The sequence below is a fragment of the Hipposideros armiger genome, unplaced genomic scaffold (assembly GCF_001890085.2).
Source record: "Hipposideros armiger isolate ML-2016 unplaced genomic scaffold, ASM189008v1 scaffold_553, whole genome shotgun sequence".
Lineage (NCBI taxonomy): Eukaryota > Metazoa > Chordata > Mammalia > Chiroptera > Hipposideridae > Hipposideros > Hipposideros armiger.
The window spans coordinates 853,447-870,010 of record NW_017731903.1 but is presented as its reverse complement, the minus strand read 5'-3'; the positions used below and the strand labels follow the sequence as shown (position 1 = coordinate 870,010).

General features: G+C 47.0%; 1 protein-coding gene across 2 annotated transcripts in view; it reads right to left on the bottom strand.

Annotated features, from left to right (window-relative positions):
- Positions 1–6,003: 6,003 nt before the first annotated feature.
- The window catches only part of SEMA4F (ssemaphorin 4F), a 30,990-nt gene continuing 20,429 nt past the window's right edge, over positions 6,004–16,564 (bottom strand). For both annotated transcript variants that reach the window (XM_019623618.1, XM_019623619.1), the window contains 9 exons: positions 13,171–13,290; positions 12,916–13,067; positions 12,111–12,289; positions 11,746–11,893; positions 11,396–11,618; positions 11,147–11,256; positions 10,868–11,028; positions 8,583–8,641; positions 6,004–8,328 (listed from right to left, as the gene is read on the bottom strand). In XM_019623618.1, the coding sequence (XP_019479163.1) occupies positions 7,718–8,328; positions 8,583–8,641; positions 10,868–11,028; positions 11,147–11,256; positions 11,396–11,618; positions 11,746–11,893; positions 12,111–12,289; positions 12,916–13,067; positions 13,171–13,290 (1,763 nt within the window). In that variant the 3' untranslated portion in view covers positions 6,004–7,717. The remainder of the gene's footprint in view (positions 8,329–8,582; positions 8,642–10,867; positions 11,029–11,146; positions 11,257–11,395; positions 11,619–11,745; positions 11,894–12,110; positions 12,290–12,915; positions 13,068–13,170; positions 13,291–16,564) is intronic.

Here is a 16,564-nt window from a genome sequence, read left to right as displayed (position 1 = left end):
CTTGGCCTGTGTTATTCCACACATTTTTATGACAATGGAAATACATTTATATTACGAACAATAATGGGCTGTACTGAACACATGGGAAACTGTGGAGCATTTCATTAAGAGGCTGTTAGAAAGAGCTTACAGCACCTGGGCTTGCATTAGTGGTTTGCGGGAGGGCTTAAGGAAGCAGGGCTTTGCTCTGGATTGGGTGTTGCCAGGAAGTGGGGTAAGTCCATGATTGGGTACCTTAATAAATCTCGCCCAGGAGGGCTGACTAGCACGGGGCTCACGCTGATGAAGCAGCCACTTCTATTAGTCTGGACAGGTGGATGCTTGGTTATTTTTGTAGTTTGGACAATGTTCCTGTTTTGTCTACATGAAGACATGATCATGGAGTAGTCTTGTTTTTTTCTTGATCCATCACATCACAGAGTGGCCTTAGCGGATATCGGTGTTTTGTGAAACAGAATTCCTCGCTGCGAGGGCTGCTCTTCTACCTTACGGTTTCCTCTTTTTTTCCACTTCACAATGTTGTGCGCATTTTCTCAAGTCAATTTTGGGGTTATTTAACTAAATTTCTGTTGAATAATTGGATTTTTCTAATATTTTAGGTTTATAATTAACACTAAAATAAAAATCTTGAGAAACACATCTTTGCATACTTATGCTGTTATTTCTTTTTTTTTTTTTTAGCGGCCATGCTAATCTCTGTAGCGTTCCAATTTTAGTATATGTGCTGCCGAAGCAAGCACTATGCTGTTATTTCTTCAAGTAAATTTCCAGAAGTGTAATTACTGGGTCAAATGATATATACATTTTAAATTTTTTAATAAATATTGCCAGAACGCCTTCCATAGAGCTTGTACTATCTTCACTCCCAACAATAGAATACCCAATTCCCTCCCAAACTCTTGTCAGCACAAAGATCATCCATCCACCTTTTTAAAAATCTTTGCCAGTTTCATAGACAAAAAAAAGCATCTTGCTTTTAAACGTTTTATTATGTAAAATTGGATACAGAAAAAAGAACAAATGAGGCATACATGTGTCTCATTAGGCTGACTACATGTCACTAGACTTTATTAGACTGTCTTGGTAGCTTCAGGGGAGTCCAGTTAGGGGGTACAAAGCCTTTTGTTTGTGTCTCAAGTCTGTTTCTCAAGCTGCCAGTTCAGAAGAGATGTCAGCAGAAACAGTGTCTTTGAGTTCTTCAGGATTTAGGACATAACTTGACAATATAGTGCTCTTCAAAGTGTGTTATTATCTGCTCACTTGTCTGCCTCCCCACTGAATTAGGAGCTTCAAGGGGACAGGGACTGTGTCTTATTCACTTTTCTCAATTTTTTTTACTGTGATAAAATACATTACATAAAACTTACCATCTTTACCATTTTTAAGCACACAGTTCAGTGGTATTAAATACATTCATAATATTGTGCAACCATCACCACCAACCAGCTCTCTTTCCACCTTGTAAGACTAAAACTCTATACCTATTAAACAATAACCTCCCGTTCCCCTCACCCCCAGCCCCTGGCCATCACCATTCTAGTTTCTGTCTCTATGAATTTAACTACTCTAAGTATCTCATATAAGTGGAATCATACAGTATTTGTCTTTTTGTGACTGGTTTATTTCATTTATCATAATGTCCTCAAGGTCCATCCGTGTTGTAGCATGTGTCAGCATTTCCTTCTTTTTCAAGTAATGTGTGTAAGAAACATGTTGTTTTAAGCCACTAAGAGTATGGGGTTGGGGCCGGCCGAGTGGCACAATGGTTAAGAACTGCCTTGGGATGCCAGAGGGCCCCGGTTCAGATCCCACATATGAAGGCCAGTGACACTGCCCTCTACAGCTAAGATACTGAACCTGGAGCTGGGCTGCCATGAGTCACCGGTGATGGCTTAGGCTGCAGCCCCTGTGGCAGCGGGTTGCCATGGGCTACCGTGTGTAGCCAGCAGCCAGCGTGAGCGGCCAGCAGCTGCAGTGAGCAGCTGTCCAGAAGACGGCGACTGATCTGCCTCGCCCGGGAAGAGTGCAATGATGGTGCCAACTTGGGCCAGTGAAGCAACGTCCTCCACAACTAGACTGAAGAACAAAAAGACAGCAACTTGTCTGTTCCCCTTCCCCCAATTCCCCAGCACTGTTCCCATCCCCCCAATTCCCCAATAAAAATCTTAAAAAAAAAAAGAGTATGGGGTTGTTTGTTATTGCGTTATATCAAAGCCTGTCCTGACTAGTACAGCAATAAATACCCCAAAAAGTAAGAACTTAGTTAGCAAAACTTCTAGTGGCAGCTTTAATAGCATCATAATCCTTTGTAGACATAGTATGTGGACACCTTGGTTTGTGAACTAGGACCCCAAAAGTTATATGTTTACTTCTTTCTGAGGATATTTACCTGGGAGTTTCAAGGTGATCACAATCTATGATGAGCTACAGTATTACGATGAAACCACAGACAAATTGCATAAATCCAGTAAATCTAAGAGATGATAGGCTTTGACACTAATAAAAGATTAATTTGGTGGATATATGTGGGGAGAAACTACATTAGGAGGAATGGCTCCTGAAGGGGATTGGAGGAAAGCCCTCCTTCACTGTTTTAGGCACCAACTGCTCATTCAACCCTACCCCATCTACAGGCAGTTCTACTCTCACAATTTATAGGCCACAACTCATAATGCAGGTACTCCAGACTGAGCTAATATTAGAAATGTTGATATTAGTTATAGTGTGTCACGTCCTGTGTGGCAAGGGCACATGGGACACGAGAGGGGCGACGCAGATTGAATAAGAACAAGAGACAAAAGTAAGATAAGAGCGAGACCAAGGGACCCAGCCTGGAAGACTGAGCCCCGAATCGGGTCAACACATGGCTTTTATTGAGATCCTACAAGGAAGTGAAACTGTCATTTTTCAAAGATCCGTGTGCTATGTGCCTTAAGGCTGTTTTCCATTAACCAACTCCCATTGTATTCCGACAAATGCTATGCCTTCATACGTCACTACACAGCCCCCAGGACACTTTGTTACTGTGTCCTTCCATATAGGGGAGGTGACCGATATCATTCCACCGGGTCTCAGGACTGCCGGGACACTCTCTCATGACCGACTGGGTCAGGGGCTAATGCAGCGGGGGCGGTTGTGGAGGTAGCTATAAGGCAACAATAGTGGACATGAATGTTTCTTCACAAACTCACAGGGACAAAAATAATTACCTTATTTCTATGAATCAATTTAATCAGGCTTTCAAGACTCAGCTAATTTTAGAAATGCTGATATTAATTATAGTGGGCATGAATGTTTCTTCACAAACACACAGGGATAAAAAATATATATTGCTTTATTTCTATGAATCAATCTAAGCTGTTTCTGAGCTCCCAGTCACTGCAGGGGGGAAATATTCTATCTCAGGCATCTTGGGGGTGGTCATCTTTCTCCCTAGAATTAAACATGAATTCAGGAGACTCATGTGGCTCCCAGCAAAGGGCAGAAGAATCTCTGGTTCTTATGACTGCTGCCCAGAAGCTCACCATCTGAGCCCACACCCACAAAGTGTAGGCAGCTCCTTCCTTCACCAAAGCATTGAGGACACTTCCCCCTAATCCTCCAGGCCATGACTGTCCCCAGCATCCATACCTGCCATTCCACCAGAGCTTGTGTCACTCCTGAAGAAGTAGCATGGAAGCAGGAACAGGTCGGCATCGCTCAAAGACTAAAACAGCCATCCCCACCCTTACCTGGAGGAAGGACCACTTCTGCCTCCTCACTTCTTATAGAGGAATAGCAGCTTACCTATCACATATGATTAAGCCCGTCTCGGAAGGAGAGTGCTGAGGATGTGTGCCAAGTCTTTGCATTCTTGGGCTTGCAGGGGAGAATTCCAGTGACTCCATCCAAGGCTGATTAGGTAGGACCTCTTACCTGACAGGTATGTAGTATGCCTACAAAGGCCTGAGGACTGCGCTTTTCCCAAGAGTTCTCTGCCTGAGCCTCTGACAACAGAGGTCTAATCAGGCTCTTCAACGCTTAACCCTCAGACAGTCCCTGGAGTGAACCTCAGTCCTGAAAGGATTTTATTGTGTCTCCTCAATTTAAAGGACTTGCTTGAACCTGAGGGTGAGATGTTGGTCTTTGGACCCAGCATCAGTTGATCAGACGACTCCTCCTGCCCCAACCATGTGTCCAGCTGCAGGTGGTGACAGCCTTTAGCTTACAGTTTAGCACTGCAAGTCTCGGAGTCCACGAGAGGGGTGCCAAGTCTGACGTAAATGAGCAGTGCCATATCCACTAGTGGGCATGTCCAGGATTCAACCGTAGCCCTAAAACCCAGGGCCAGTGTATCTAGGGGAAGCCCCAGTCCCATAGGCTGGAAACCCTTGAGAAAAAGAGAGCAAGAGATTTCCTGGCTAGCATTTATTTATCCACATGGCCTGGACCTGCCCTCTGAACCTGACCCTTATCTTGGCAGTCCTAACCACCTCTGACCCCATCTAACATCCTCAGGAAGCTAGATCCTTCTCTCTGTTGCTTGCCCTTCCCCACCTCAACCAAGACCTGGGGTTGTACATCAGTCCAGATGGACCTCTCTGGAACCACACCTGCTGTCTACTGGCCACACAAATTGCCATGTCACAGAGAGGCCTGTCCCAGGGCCTAAGGAGGACTTAAAAACTGCAGAAAGATTTCTGGTGATTTATTGCTAGTTTTCCCTCTGGCCGGTGAAAACGATTTTTGAAAATTCCGACCTTGCCTCTGTTACAACCAAAAAGGCAAGACCTATCCCCACACCCTTAAGATTGTGTGCAGTTGACCAAGAACAGTCTGTTGTAGCCATGACTGCCCCACTCTGACAGGGGCAGAGTATCCAAGAGAGTCAGGGCCTAGCAGAGACCGAAAGGAGCCCTTTCCTGCCATCGGTGAGGCCACCCATCAACTTGTGGGGCTGCTGGGGAAAGGGAGGGACGGGGAGCTTCCAGGAAAAGGATACACATCAGCCTTCTGTTGGGTTAAGGCCAGTGCTGTGCTACAGCGTGCTTGGCTCATAGGAGCCAACAATGAGCACCTCTTTCTGGCTCTATTTTCAGTAAAGTCACATTGGGTAGCAGCAGACTACTGGTTAGGAGTGACAAGCTGAGAGACACAGGTTTGGGACCAGGGACCAGAGCCAAAAACAGAGGGGAATTTAAGAGTGAGGGCCAGAAAGTGGGCAATCTTTGGAGACTGGAGGTAACATAAGCACAAGCCCCATTCAATCCCTTCCCCCGGCTACTTGAATGTGTGTAGCCAGGGAGGTCTGAGCATCCCCACAATTCTCCCTGCAGGAGCCCTGTATCCTCCTTCGGCTCCCAGATCCACAGATCCTCTCCCTTCCCACAGTCCAAAGATAATGCAATTAGTTACTCACACTATTTCTCCAGGAGCTGGCTTCACATTCCTGTGCTCTCACTCACTTTTGGGGCTTGAACTTTCCAATTAAGAGGTGGTTCTCCTCTCTTCGTGCCTATTTCCATCCTGCCTCATGTGCCTACATTCCTTATCTCATTGTCTTCCAACCACAGCCACTGTCCAAGAACCAAATGCCCCAATCCTTTATGATCTGATTCCTCCCCTCCTTGAAAAGCTTTCCTCCTTTCCTCCTCACAGAGACCCCAGGCCCTTCTGATATCTATCTCCTTTCCTCTCCCCAATTGAAACTAGCCCCTAACCTTGAGAGAATAAAGTGACCATAAACCTAAGAACACAAGACTTCCTCCATGCCCCTATAGGACTAATAAGGTCACTAAGGTCAGACACACCTGAGAATTATAAAACCACAGGCCCTGCCTCCCACAGGCCCTAGACGGTGGCAGCTGAGATCTGGCCATAGATGACCCAGGACAGGATGCCTATATGAGGCAATGACCCTCCTTCCACCAAATAGGACTTAAAGTGATTGCATGTGTCATGGTTATCATATGATTAAGCTATATGATTCTGGCATAATTGTCCAATTTTTACAATAACAACCTGTACTGGAATAGATAGTGCTTTATTGTTTACACGTTCTCTCATTTAATCCTCGCAGCAACCCTGAGGTAGGTAGTACTAGCCCCACTTTACAGATGAGTAAACGGATGTTCCCAGATTAGATTACTGGCCAAAGATCATATGCTTATTAGGGCAAAGCCACTGATAATTCCAAACCCAAGGGGACTCTTTTGAGTAGTTCACAGGCTGCTGCCAAGAAAAGTGGAGCTGAAAACTTCAACTGGGAAGGGCTGGATCATTCACTGGAGCTCAAGGGGGCCCCTCACCAGGGACAAACGAGGCACATTCACAGGCCAAGACCAGAACTGAGCAGGAGAAGCCTAAAGCATCCGGGAGTTGTGAAGCAGGAAGAAGTGTCTAAGTTTGGTGAGAGTTGACAGTGTCTTCAAATATACACAGAGCACAGCTTCCAGGGACTGGAGAAACGAGACAGCATCCAGCAGAGGCAAGTCCAAGGGCTGGCCACAGGGCAGCGGGGGTGGGGCAGGGAGAGCTGCTGCTGATGTGGTGTCCTTGGGGCAGTGGTCCTTTAACTCTGTTAAGGCCTTGAGAATCTGATGAAAGCCATAAAACCTCCCCCCAGAAAAACACAGGCACACATGTACAGACAACGTTTTGCATACAATTTCAGGGAGTCCGTGGACCCCCCAGTAGAGAACTCCTGCTTTAGGGCAAGGGTGTCAACCTGAGTAAAGTCACTGATACAAACCTATTTTTATGCTGCGTGTATTTCCCATAACTGTTCCCTTTTTGTTGTCCCCTAATATTTAGAATGTTGTGAAGTTTATTTTCAGTGAGAACCAAAGGAAAGGGGGCCCAGCCTACACTCTAGCCAGAGAAAGAGCAGCTGTTCATGGCAGTGGTGGCAGCCAAGAGGCAAAAACAAAGAAAGACTGGGTACCACTGCCCTTCCCATCTAGAAGGTCACTTTGGGAGTTTTTCTGTACTCGAGAGAAGGGTTGTGGGAGGTGATGGGGAGGAGCAGTGGTTTGTTTCCTTTTAGAAAGAAGAGCCATTCTTTCACTGGCTACAGGGTCTAAAATTCTACAGGCAATGCCCCCATCCCAACCTCCCCCCATGAATATACCTGAGTATCGACCCAGTCATTCATGCACATTTGGCCAGGTCTCCTGAACACTCATATGTACACATGCTCTTTCATGGAAGAAGGAAAACCGGGATGGAGGGAGATCTCAGGGCAGAGATTCCATGTTGCAACATGGGGATCATGCAGTCCCCACAGAGAATCAGACAAACTGGGAGAATCAGCAAAACCACCCAAGGACTCAGTGCACATTAGCCCCCAACCACCAACCACCTCCACAGCTTCCCCTCTGGCCAGGGTCCAACCAGAAAGCAACGTCATAGCTATGTCCTGTGCCCCATTTCCAAACTAATGGGCCCAAGATAGTGGGCCAGGACTGAAGGGGTCACAGGGGTTCAGAAGGCAGGGGTGGGAAAAGTCCTGATTCACTGAAGAAAGAAGTTCTGATCTCTCACGGGAATCAGGAATCAGGACTCAGACAATGGCCTGGCCCAGAACCCATCCAGGCTCAGAGAGGACAGACACTGAAGTCAAGTGATCACTCAGAGGCCAAAGAGAACCCAGAGGCCATGATGATCTTCCAGGCCCCAGTGTCTCAATGGTCATTCTATTCCAGCGGTCACTCATGCACTAGTGGTCATTTGCCCAGCCCTAGATGGATGTTTCATCACACGTGGCCAGAGGAGCCCCAGTTAGCCGAATGTGGGCTGGGCTCAGGCAAGGATCAAGCAGGAAGGGTGGAGGAAAGCCACCAAAGCCACTGCCCCTCTTGGCTAGGGCCAGGGGCAGCCGCTCATCTTCAGGAGAGGGAGAGGGTGGATCCTGGCTATAGCTTGTAGTCCCGGATGGTGGGGCCCCCAGGTCCAAGCCCACCTTTTCTCTAGCCAGAAGTTCCCTCTGACGCCGTCGCTGTTGACGCCGACCAATCAGCAGGAGAGTCAGGGATGCTGCAAGAACCCCCAGGATGAAGCCCGCCAGTCCAGCCCCCACTGTGTGGGCCCGGCTGGCAGTTCCCCGCTGGCTGCTCCATACGAGGCTGTAAGCAGCTACCACGCGGGCTGCCCCACCCTCCTGACATTCACAGGCATAAGCACCCATGGCCCCTGGGGTTACCACCACCTCTAGGCCATCGCGCCGGGGGGTAAGTGCAGTCACTCCACTGGGCTGGTGCCATACACAGGATGCCCAGGCTGAGCTTGGGGAACATGGCAAGACCACATGCGCAGCTGTCGCTACAGGAACTTCAAACACTACTGGGTGTTCTGCAGAGAGACATCAAAGGTACAAAAGGTAATGAGACTACAGCCTGGGGATGTAATGTAGACAAATGTGGGGTACATCACATATGAGAAGGGGCCATGGGAGCAAAGCTAAAAGGGGACTCCCAAAGAGGTTAAGGCTGTGGGTCACTGGCTGCCATATATTCCAGGATCCAAGTTTTAAAGTGGGTCTAAAATGGACAACTTTCTAGCCCCTTTCCACCCACTCCATTCACATTTCCCTAACCCAGACAGACCTCCGGGCTCTTTAGGGCACAAAGAAGAGACATCTGCTGACTCTATGTCTTGGACCAGCCTACAAAGAAAAGAATAGTTGGTAAATCCAGTGTCAACATTCCCTTCTACTCTCAATACCACTGAACATCCACTCACTCATTACATCTCCCATCATCTCATAAATCACTCCTGGACTTATCAGTCAACATGCTCTTCATCACTAAATTTCTCCCCAATACCTCTTATAGTTCTCATGACATTAGCCATGTCAAATTCTACACATATTCTAGCATATCATAGAGAATTAAATTTGCACTAGGTAGTTGGAAAGATGTTCGGTGTGGGAAGCTTTAAAAGAAACATGGGAACCTTCCAAGAATGTAACTGGCTGTCCACAACCACAAGATTTCTCTGGGGAAAAAAAATTTAAACTACAGGGTTTTCGTGGTTTGTTTGGTTGGTTGGTTGGTTTGGTTTGGTTTCTGTTAAGAGAAAGAGAAAACATCTTCTCTATAAAAGTTAATCAGTGAGATGACTGTGTTTCATACAGCTGCTCATCTCTGTGTAGGAACTCTTTCTCTTCAACAACTGTTGATATTTATTGGCCTCTAATAGGTCTGTCTCAAACAATACAATCCTGGTGCTTCCAGGATTTCAGTGGACTGTGTCTGACGACAGAGGGACAGCAAGACAGACTGCTCACTCTGAACTCCCTGGCACCACTCCCAGAGGGAGGGAGGCCAGTGAGACCCCTGCGGGGCTGTCAGTGAAGACCAGATGGAAGTTTAGTCTGAACTCACAAAATCCTCAACCAAAGGTAGACTCGGTTTGAGTGTGAACTCCTTCAACATGAATTGAGGACCCTGAAATGAGCTTCAAGACTGGTATGAATACATTAAAGTCTCCTGGGTAAAACCAAGTGTGCTTAGTCTAGCTGAGAGTGGGAAACATGGGAAGGCCATATATGCAGCTACAGCCTCAGGAACTTCATGGTCTATGTTTTTCTTCCTTGTATGAATTGAGGTAAGGAGGTAGAATGCATAAAAGTACCAACTTGGTAATTTCTTGTATTGCCAAGAAGTACACTGGCATATACACACAGCCCACATCCTCTACACACATAATATCTTTAGGAGACCCTGAGACTCAAGTACACAGGATACCCAAGACCGGTGAAATTCTTATTTTAATGGGTATTTAAAAAATAAAGGAAAGAATAAAGCATTTGCTTTTGAAGCAGTGATTGCCAGGAGATGATGGTTGTTGAAGCTGAGGGATACATGGAAATTTATTATATTATTCTATTGTTGAATGTTTGAAATTTCCTATAATAGAATGATTTTAAAAGGGTCCTTACCTGGTACATATTGAAATATTTTAAACGAATATGACGTCAGGGACATGCTTCAATGTGACATATGATTTTAAGCTGGCTGCTAAGTGGAAAATGGATAGTAGGATCCCCAAATGGATAAAAGGAGATCAATTTGGAGGTTATTAGAGTAATCCAGTTAAGAAGTGATGGTGGCTTGGACTAGGGTGGTAGCAGTAGAGAAGAGAAGGGGCGGTGGACTGAGGATATGATAGATGGAACTAGAGTCAGTACAAATTGGATGAATGGAGGTCCCTTTTTTGAAATGAGGAAAACCAGAGAAGCATGTGAAAGAAAGAGGAAACCATAGTGCATGCTCAGACTGGCTATGTTTGAGTTGCTTGTGAAGCGTTCAAGGGAAATATTAAGTAGGCAGTTCGAAAGGGAATTCTGCAGCTCAGCTGAAGATCTATCTGTAGTTGTTAACAGCACTCAGTGTTGAAAATTATGGGAATGAAATCACCCAGACAGTGTTTGGAAGTGTAAAGAGAAGGACTGAACCCTGAGGAATATCGACATTCAGAAGCTGGATGGGATAGGAATGAGTAAGGGAGGCAGGCTGGAGAAGTAGGTAGGAAAACCAGGAGAACGCAGTCAGAGAAGGCAAGAGGGAAGAGTATTTCAAGGACGGAAGGACTGAGCACTCCTGAGAGCTTGTAAAATGGAAACAGAAAGTGTATTGTCACATGGAGGTCAGTCCCATGGTCCAGGCAGGTCCAGCAAAGGAGCAAGGACATAGATGAAGCAGCACCAGATGGACAGACAGATGAGTTAGTAGGGACTGACAGATGGACATACAAGTAACACTAAGACACACACACACACACACACACACACACACACGCAGCATTAACAAACGAGAAACAGGCATAGACATCTGGATGGGTCAGAGCCCTGGGACAGCAGGCAAGGGGCCTGGACAGCCACACTTACCCTCCATGCTCCCCAGCATGGGCCACACATGCATCTAGCTGGAAGTTCCAGGCACAGACAGGGTCTTGGGCCAGGATGCACTCTGAGCAGCTCTGAAGACGGCCACAATTGGTTGTGTTCACTTGTGTCACCTCAGTACGGGAGCCAACCAGGAGCCAGCTCTACAGAAAGTGAGTGAGAAAAAGGGACACATACACTGCATCTCTCAGACTTCAGGGTCACAAACTGACACTGGACTCAGATGTCTCCCCACCGGACTCCCCAAACTCTACAACTCACTTGATACAATTTCATACTCTCAACTGGCTGTGGCTCTGGGAATAAGGCCAGATCCTCGAGGACACTGAGCTTGGCTCCAATCCGCACAGCTCGGTGGAGGTGTCCATCCTCTAGGAAACAGGCAAGAGGCAAGGCATAATACCATAACTATACCTGTGCTGGCACTCTGATGCGTGTGTGTATGGGACCCTCTCTGAGATGAGAGCATGCGGGCACTGGATGGGCAACGTGCTTGACTATTAAACATACCTGTCCCCAGGTAGAGCACATCATACTCTTTCCCTGAGAGGCTGGTCACCCTGTGCGCCACAAGTCTGCAATAGGCTGTCTCTGTAGTTACCAGCAGGGGGTGGCCATCAGCTGGAAATACTGGCCTGTCCATGAGTGGGTGGTCCCGGATGAAGGTGAGCACACGGTCAGGCAGGGAAAGCGATGAGCCAAATTGCTGGAGTTTCATGTTATTGGTGATGCACTAGAGGAAACACAGGCTGGGTGACAAAGTTTCCCAGGGGCCAGGAAGTGTCTATGATGCTCAGTTGGGTTCTTGCTCTAATGGGGCAATTCTGGAGTGGGGTGAAGGGCTGCCCCAGCCCCCTCACCTCTCCAGGTCTGGGCTGGGGTACATCATTGTCCATGACAGGCAGTCCCCTGTTGCAGTCATGTTTCAGCTCTCTGAAGGGACCGTTCAGCACTGTCCGAATGTCTTGTGGTCGGAAGGCACAGACAGCAGAGATGGCAGCCCCCTCCCTAGAAGAGTCACAGGTTGGAGCCAGATATTTGAAGGGAACTAGGGAACAGCAACTCATCCCCCATCAAATGAAATGACCCATGAGAAATAAATGCACAGGAGCTGTGCAACCTGCTCCAGGGAGAAACCACCCCCTCTGGAGGAGACAGCACTGGCACCATGCCAACCCATGTACCTCCCACCCTGTAATGCTCCTCCATACCAGGACCCCCTCACCACTGCGAGGAAAAGATGCCATAAAAGATGGGGGTCCCAGCTCCATGCTCAGATCGAAGAATGACCATGTCCTGCAGGACACTGGAGGCCCGGCCATGCTCAGGTCCTGGACACAGCAAGTCAGCCTTCAGAAATGTCGTCCACCTCTGCTGGAGAGTCTTCCGGCCCCCAAGGTCCCCCTGGAGTGACAAGCGCATGGAAAGTTCTCTTTAGAAGATCAACATTGTAGGGAGAGAGTAGAGACCAATACACATTTCCCCCAGACAAGGACAGATGGGGAGACAGATGCATAGAAATGCAAGGACAGAGATATAGACAGAGTTAACAGCGGGGAATAATGAGCTACACAGGTGGATGAGGTTACAATGACAATGACAGTGACTAAGTTCATTGTACACTTATGAAGTACTGTATTACGTGCTTTACATAACTTTCCTCATTTAGTCCTCACAACAACTCCTATAGCTAGGCATCATTAATATCCTCATCTGTAAGGATGCTAAAGAAACTGCCCAGAGTCACAGAAGCAGTAAGCAATGGAACAGGGACTGGAGCCCAGGCCCGTCTGCCAACAGTTCCTGCCTTTAACCTCTACACTAGTCCACCTCCTATGGATAGTGTGTCACAAGGGTAATTATGGGGTTAAAGTGGCTAAAGCCCTTTCCCCACAAGCTCCCAGAAAAGAAGTCAAGACGTAGGAAAAAAGGAGACAGAGCAGAGATGCAAAGATAGAGACACAGCGAGGAAAAGACAGAGGCCAGGCAAGCAGGAGATGACAGACAGACAGCTGGGATCGAGGTCTCACCGCGCACACACGGGCCACCCGCGGAACCTTAATGCGCTCGTAGGAGTCAAATGCTCGGGAAGTCTCCGTAAAGAAGAAGTAGATTTCATCATCTCCATCTTCATCCCCCCACTCGGCTGGCCTCAAGGCCACGGCTGCGACAAAAGCTGGAGCTGGGGAGACCTGTGGCCTCAGATCCCACAGGCACAGCCTGGGGCCACCCGGCTTCCACCCGCCCTCTCTGTCCCCAAAGCACCCCTCCCCTCCTCTCCCCACCGTTAAGCCAGGATGGCAAGGTCTCTGTCCGAATCCAATCCTCAGCACGACCCACTGCCCGGGAGATAATCGGCTCTGTCCCCAGGTAGTTTTTCACAGTGGCAGCATAGAGGACCCCCCCTGCAGGGCGACAGGGAGGAGATGAGCTATAAGAGACTCCCTAGGGAAGCAAAAGGGGTCACAGGCAGAGCAGGGAATAAAGCAGGGGCAGGAACTCTCAGGGGCTGAGTGCCCATTAAGTGCTGGGCGCTGCTAAGCACATGGCAGACATCGCCTCACTTAAAATCATCATAGAAATAAAGTGTTCCAGGGCAGGAAGGGCCACCAGTGTTAAGGGAAAAGTGCCAGAATGTTAATATGTATGAAAGAAAAATAGAGGCTGCCCTTGTGGAAATCATGCTTGTTGGTTGGTTAGTTGGTTGGTTGTTGTTTCAGGGACTTCTCTACCCCGTAATATACTAATTATACTGTGACTCTCCAGGAAGGAGATTTGCTTTGCAGCCACGTCCCAATCTTACTTAAGTTCTCCCGCTTCTGTAAATGCCTGAAGGAGCCAGCCTTCTTTCTGAACATTAGTGGGTGTACCCTGCTCTGGAACAAGTCAGAAGTGCAGGGTATACTAGCATCACTTGGGGAACTGATCAAAATGCAGCTTGCTGGAAAAGAAGAGGAGGAGCAGCTCTGCGGGCTGAATGGGAGAGCACTATAGCCACTCCGAGTAACACTGCCAAGAGCTCAGACCTGAGCAGAAGAAAACGATTCTGGGTGGAGAAGGTCAAGGATCACAGGGGCTCTGGAGAGAACAGAGTGGCACTCCTTCATCACTCACTACCTAAGAGGCACTGTGCCGGGCGCTAAGTACATCGCTGCCCCCAAGAACCCCCATCTGAATCAGGATGACAAACGTATAATCAGATACCAGGAGGTGTGGATGCCCAGATGTGTGTGGGAGCACAGAGGAGGACCCAGAGCAGCATCTCAGAAGTGACATCTGAGCTGGGTCTGAAGAATGAGCAGTTGCTAAGTAGAAGGACTTCATAGAGAAAGATTAACAAGTGGGAAGATGGGAGCCATGTTTGGAGATGTGGCGTTCACCCCAAGGCTGAAGCACCAGTGAGGTGCCAGGGGCTGTCAGGCAAGCAGGCAGAGATGTGGCAGGAGGTGCCGAGACAGTCACCCAATTGTGATGAGTCTGCTCTGCCAGGACAGGGAACATGGGCTTTACCCTACAGGTAAGGGCAAATCGGACAAGATTTTCTTGCAGACGAGGTGACATACCATATTTTGCTGTGTATAATGCACACTTTTTGCTCAAATTTGTGAGGGGAAAAATAGGGATGCACATTATATGTGGGTAGTACTAATTCCATATCTATATAAATGTTTTTAATTATCTTATTCATGCTTATGAGTTAAAAGTGTAACTCTAGAAATCAACAACTATATCTGCATGCAAAACAATACGCTGGATTACAATAATCAGTTTTGTTGCACTTACAACAAATTTGCAACGACAAAGAGTTCTTGGCCTTCTATGATGCATAAATATTGTAAATCTGTTACCGGTACATAAAATTTTTTCTACCTTGTATCTGTTGTTTTGTAATTATTTGTTACATAAAATTTCTTGTACCATAATATGTTAAAAAATAAATGCTAAAATTCCTTTATAATACAAAAAAAAAGTACCTAAATGTAAACAAATAAAAACTTGAATTAAAAAATTAAAACGAATTGGGGGGAAATGGGGCAGCAGATTGGGGGAGGGGGGTTGTCACTCCGAGGGGTAAAAAGTATAACTATTGCACTGTGTTGTACAGCTGAAACTAATTCTAAAAAATGTGTATTTCATAATAAAAAATAATTTAATTAAAAAAAATTTAAAACGAAAGATATTTTCTCTAAAAGTTTGGGCCAACAACATGGGTGAGCATTATACATGGGAGCACATTGTACACAGCAAAATACAGTAATCGGTTTTGGTTTTTAAGAAGATAATGCTAGTTAAAGGCCCTTTACACAACCCAGGCAAGGATGGAGGGCCTGCACTAAGGCAGGAGTAAAGGAAATGGAGGGACTAGACTTGGGAGATATTTCTGAGACAGGATCCATTAACAAGATTTGAAAATTAATTGCGTCTGAGATATGAAAAAAAATGGAGTAAAATATGTCTGTAAGGTTTTCAGCTTGTAAGATGGATGATAATAGACGGTGATATTATGAACCAAGCCATTAAATGACAGAAGGTCCACAAAGCGGGTGGCTGGAGAGGAAGTGAGCTCAGTTGTTGGGCTGCTGAGGTGGAAGTGCCCTCAGGACATCTGGTAGAAGATACTGGCAGGCAATCAAACAGAAGGGGCTGGGCAGCAGGGCCAAGTCAGGCAACTTGGGAGTCGTGCTTAAGTCCTGACATGAACCTAACAGCCAGGGAGAAAGGGAAAGAGAGAAGACAGCCCTAGGATGCCACCATTTAAGGGGAGAAGCTACTGAAGGCATCTCAGAAGATCAAGTCAGAGAGGCTGGAGAAGCAAGAATGAGGCTAGTGTGTCAGGAGCTGGTGCACAGAAACCCCAGCAAGAGCCACTGGGGCTCACACCGGCTAAAGGAAGAGCAGGGAGATGGGCCACTTGGAGAGAAGCACAGTCATGCTGGGGTCACAGATGCTCCAGGGAAGCTGCACACCTCAGGCACTGGAAAGATAAGCACTATTTAAAAAACATGTTATGCAGAGCAAACAAGGGTTAGGGGCCCTCTGAGGAAAACAGCGGAGGGTTTGGAAACTTCCTTGTGGGGTGAGGAGGGAAGATTGTGAAAAGAATCCAAGGTTTTTGGAGCCAGGAAATCTTGGATTTGAATCCTGAATACTTTCTGGTAGTATGATGCTGGGCAAATTAACCTTCCTAAGCCTCAGGTTCCTCGAACATAGAATGGGGATAATAAATACCGCCATACACTCAGAGCAGTGCTGAGGCTTAAATGAAATAAATACAGAGCCCCGTAGGGCCTGGCCTGTGGCTGCTCCTTATGAAACCTCAAGGGGCCATATGCTTGAATTGCTGTCAGAGGTGGAGGGGGTCTATAAAATGGCATCCATTCCCTTCAGAGTATTTTATGAGGGAGGTAAACAGGTTTGGGGCGTAGGTCCTAGCAGCAAATGGAACAGCAAATGAGCCAATCCTCTGTACTTCCAAAGGGCAAAAAAGTAGATAAAGAAGCCAGAGTTGGGATGAAATTTTTTCCTAAAAGCGTTGCACACAAAACATTCTAAACCAAAACCCTGGCAGAAGCTGTGTTACGGATACCCTGAGAATGGAGGGAGATGCGGTCAGGAGACAGTTATGAACATTTTGGGAACATGATTTGGTGTGTGTGTGAGAGGGGAGACAATCACAAA